At 45.8% G+C, this 4,035-nt stretch overlaps 3 protein-coding genes across 3 annotated transcripts in view; 1 reads left to right on the top strand and 2 right to left on the bottom strand.

Annotated features, from left to right (window-relative positions):
- SARC_08796 (hypothetical protein) overlaps window positions 1–616 on the bottom strand; it is a 2,366-nt gene extending 1,750 nt beyond the window's left edge. Inside the window, exon 1 of the mRNA XM_014297208.1 lies at window positions 364–616. Within this exon, the coding sequence (XP_014152683.1) occupies window positions 364–494 (131 nt within the window). The 5' untranslated portion in view covers window positions 495–616. The remainder of the gene's footprint in view (window positions 1–363) is intronic.
- Window positions 617–862: 246 nt separating this feature from the next.
- Window positions 863–2,684, top strand: SARC_08795 (hypothetical protein; the record flags this gene model as incomplete). Its single annotated transcript, XM_014297207.1, has 2 exons — window positions 863–1,219; window positions 2,436–2,684. The coding sequence occupies 2 exons, from the start codon at window positions 863–865 to the stop codon at window positions 2,682–2,684; spliced, it is 606 nt and encodes a 201-aa protein (XP_014152682.1).
- Window positions 2,685–2,776: 92 nt separating this feature from the next.
- SARC_08794 (hypothetical protein) lies at window positions 2,777–3,235 on the bottom strand (the record flags this gene model as incomplete). The annotated part of the gene is made up of 1 exon (XM_014297206.1): window positions 2,777–3,235. The coding sequence occupies one exon, from the start codon at window positions 3,233–3,235 to the stop codon at window positions 2,798–2,800; it is 438 nt and encodes a 145-aa protein (XP_014152681.1). The 3' UTR covers window positions 2,777–2,797.
- Between the last annotated feature and the right edge of the window lie 800 nt (window positions 3,236–4,035).

Genomic DNA, 4,035 nt, shown 5'->3' with positions numbered 1-4,035 from the left:
GCGTACGTGTGTGTATAGTGTGTGTGTATAGTGTGTGTGTCTGTGTGTGGTACGACGTGTGTGCGTATATTATATATATATATATATATATATATATAAGGCATTGTAGTTGTTCATGTAGTTGTTCATGTATACGTATATACACAATTCCTATATCTGTTTATAATGACTGTACCTGTATATACATGTGGTATAGGTATATATCCAATATATAAAACATATATTGGCCAATCTTAGTCAATACTTTTATCCACAAAGCCCATCTCTAGTACAGTCATTGAGTTTAGGCTGATGTGCATTCCAGAACATGTTGTCGTACTCAGTGGTTTGTATATACATATACTATATCCTGTTAAGACGTACCTGTGAGTGATGCCTATCTTCCTCTTCCCTAGCTGTAGAGACGCTCTGAGCGATCCGTTTCGCGATGGTATGCTGGATAGCTGAAATATGTGAAATTCGACTAGGAACTTACGCTCCTTTTTTTTACCCATGTTGCATTGAGATCATGTACCGTGCTACGTAACCTGGAGTAACGCACGACTGGTTGACTGATATAACGTTCAACTGATTGCTATCCTTGTCATTACTAACTAGAGTCTGTGTATGCGTATTCAGAAACTGATCTAAAAGATAAGGGGCTTATCATATGATATATATTTACGTATACTCCCCTTCATCATTCTTGTTTCATTTGCCGGTTCTTTTTGGCGGTTCCGCGTATATTTACACGGCTTCGCCAAGTACATCCTTGGAATCACATTTTAAAATGTATTTAAGCAGGTATAGTTGACGACGTGGTAAAGAGCTATGTATCCGTAGCTTCCAAACTCCGTCTTCATATATAAAGTTCCTATATATAATGAAGCTTCACACGCTGGAAGAGGAACGGCTCAGGGGGCAGTCCCTGGATCTACAAAAGAAAGTGAGCAGCTATCTATGCATAGAAACCAAACAGTCTCGTACGCACAAGGGATGGGTGTACGCTGTAGACCCAGAGAACCGCTCTGTGCTACTACTGTGCGAAGCGGAAGACACCGCGAGTAATTACGATCCGGGTTCGCCCAATGCTACCACAACGCTTGTGTGGCTATTCAGCCCGAATATAATTAGCTATTCAGATATAGCACCCAGTGGCCCATGCCCAGCAGAGATCCGACTAATACTCCAGAACGGCCTATCATCTTTGAGTTGCTTTCAACAGACGTCTACGGCTGTGGTATGAACTGATCTGTGTAGGATTTGTAATAGCATGCTATGGCAGCTGCGGACTGGACTACTAAACTGTGTTGCCTGATAGTCTCAATGGTGTGATGGTGATGTGCGCGTTGTGTGAATGTTAAATTGTAGGGTGCTGTAGAAGCTCATATCCTGTGCTGCACTTCACAAGAAGCCAAGTCTTTATTAGGTATTGGCTGCGTGATGCTGCTTGTGTTGTTTTGGCTAAGTAATAAGTGGTGAATGGAGACTTCTAAGTCCGCGTTCCTGACTAACGGACCAATCGATAGCCCCACGGGAACATGCGAATCCACCCCTCTGTGGCTCATGTATAGTATATCTGTTGTGTGTGTGCCGATGTCTATGTCTTTGTAGCTTGTTGCATATTGTTACCAGTTTGTCCTCGTCAAAATATCATAATAACCATGAGCTCATCAAGCTGTCATTGAAATGATCCACTAGGGCTCTTAATTGCACTGTATGTGCAAACGATCTAGGTTAAGCCCAGGACATATATACGACAATGGAATCATTTAGACCGCGGATGAGTATCATATCTGCACGCACATATACTTTGTATTACGCAATATTTTTTATTGTTTCATACAAATGTTTGTACGTCACACATACTGGTTGATAGGATCTCTGCGCACTCTCATACAATCACTTTCGGTTGGCGGCTTGGCTAGAAAATTGGGTTCAACACGTGCTTTTTTGTTTCACATACTCTGTAGCGGGCTCTATCGGTTGTATTGTGTACGGGAAAGTTAGTAACGGCTGGTCTATTTATAATAAATCGCCCGCGATTTACGCCAGCGATGCCGATGTGCCGATAATCGAACTGAACACAAATAGTGCGTACTTATATACAACTCGCTCTATTAGCACACTTGTTTTTTAAGTATGAACATATCTTTATGCATCAGCAGGTCTGTACAAATACACACACTCGGTACATAAGTGATACTCTTGTACATACACGGAAATATGAACGTACACTTGTGATTCTAAATTACCGACTATGCCTAACCCCATCACCCTTGCACACATTCACGTTACATCAATGGACAATACAAACAACCAGTAAGCACAGTTAACTTTGAATTTCGTATGCACGACGTGGAGGTTATTGTGTTGCGGAAGTTTATTGCAAAGTTGTAATCATATCGTGAGATCAATTCCGCTCAAAATCTCTTCTTTATCCCACATGTCCATAGACGCAAAACACAGCGCAACTCAATGATCGCTGCGACAGGGTCCTTGCGCTGCTTGCCTCCCATCGGATACCGGTAACGGTGGAGACGAGTGCTGCCGAGAGCCTGACCCCATCAGACGCACCAGTCCGCCGGCTGTGTGTGCTGAAACTGCTGTACATCGATCCCCCGTACGACAAGCACTCGATCACCTGCACCAATGCCGTGGTGTATGCGCGGATACAACGATTGTTAGAGCCGCTCGATCTGTGATAATGAGGCACGCGTCGATTGAAACGAGTCTATCTAGCCTCCGCGAAAGCGTATACCAACACCAGTGGTGAACAATCAGTCGGGTAGTCGGGTGTATCGAGATCCGAGCATCCTCAGGACTGGACATGAAGGCAAGACAGCGAACAAAACCCCAGCAATGCTGAAGCGCTGGCGAATGCGCCTCCGCTAGAAAAGGCACCGGCGGATGGGCATAGGCTGCAACATGGATTGTCTATCCGGGGCTCTGGTTGAGGACGATGGATCCCCATCCAGTGTAGCAGTCCTGTAGTGCACTGGTGCTGTAGTGTAACATGGCTGGTGCTGTAGTGCAACATGGCTGGTGCTGTAATGCAACATGGCTGGTGCTGTAGTGCAACATGGCTGGTGCTGTAGTGCAACATGGCTGGTGCTGCAGACCCTTCGCCTAACCCCAGCACAGCGCCTACAACGGCAGCACCTGCCGCCACAGCTGATGCAGCTATCACAAATGGCACCACGCCACCGATGAAGGCTGCGGACGAGATCTGTTCCGGCTGTCGGCGCCTGGCCATAAGTTAAAATTGTGTTTGTATGTAGGTCTGTACACACCCAGAGGGTTAGTAGTTGGTGAGAGTGCTACACCAGCTGGTCACCTATCACGTGCACTGTGATGCGCCGTAGGGATATGACGCGTGCTCTCCTCGCGAGAGAGTCCCCACGGTACCCGCAGGCCATACCGCCAGTAACGACGCAGCGGAGACCACGATGAGCGTCTCATCCACTCTACCTACCACGACTATGGGATTCTCGACCACCAGGGCTCCTGCTATGTGCTCGTTGGAAATGGATACCGGCTTCAGGTGCAGAACCAGCCACCGTGGCTATCGAGTCGGCGTACATGTATAGTTCAGTTACAGAAGCGACGCCGACCATCGGCTCAGAAGCGGCCTCCACGGGGCCTGCCGCATCTCCGGCACACCCTGAAATATCAATGGGGACTCTGTCCCTATTTTCGATACCTCAACTGCGCTGAGAGTCAATCTAGTGGTCGCTCAAGCATCGGCTGGTAGGGCGGTGAACCCACCGGAACAAAGGAGGCCTGTGACGGTTGGCTGGCTTATGGGTATCTATGGTGCGTAATTTAAACCGACTCTGTTCGATAGTGTATATCCTATGTACTTTAGTCCGTTGTGGTATTTATTTTTCTCCAGAGGCGAGAGCCATGACTTAGTACAATATATCTAGTATGTACATGTTTATTAAGTACAATAAATCTAAACTTTGAATCGAACTTTCCATTCATCTTTATATTTAAATATACATACATACATACATACATACAAACAAACATATTTATATATACATATACATA

The sequence above is a fragment of the Sphaeroforma arctica genome, assembly GCF_001186125.1.
Source record: "Sphaeroforma arctica JP610 unplaced genomic scaffold supercont1.829, whole genome shotgun sequence".
Taxonomy (NCBI): domain Eukaryota; class Ichthyosporea; order Ichthyophonida; genus Sphaeroforma; species Sphaeroforma arctica.
Note: the sequence above shows the minus strand (reverse complement) of the source record. Positions and strands in the feature narration are given on the sequence as shown.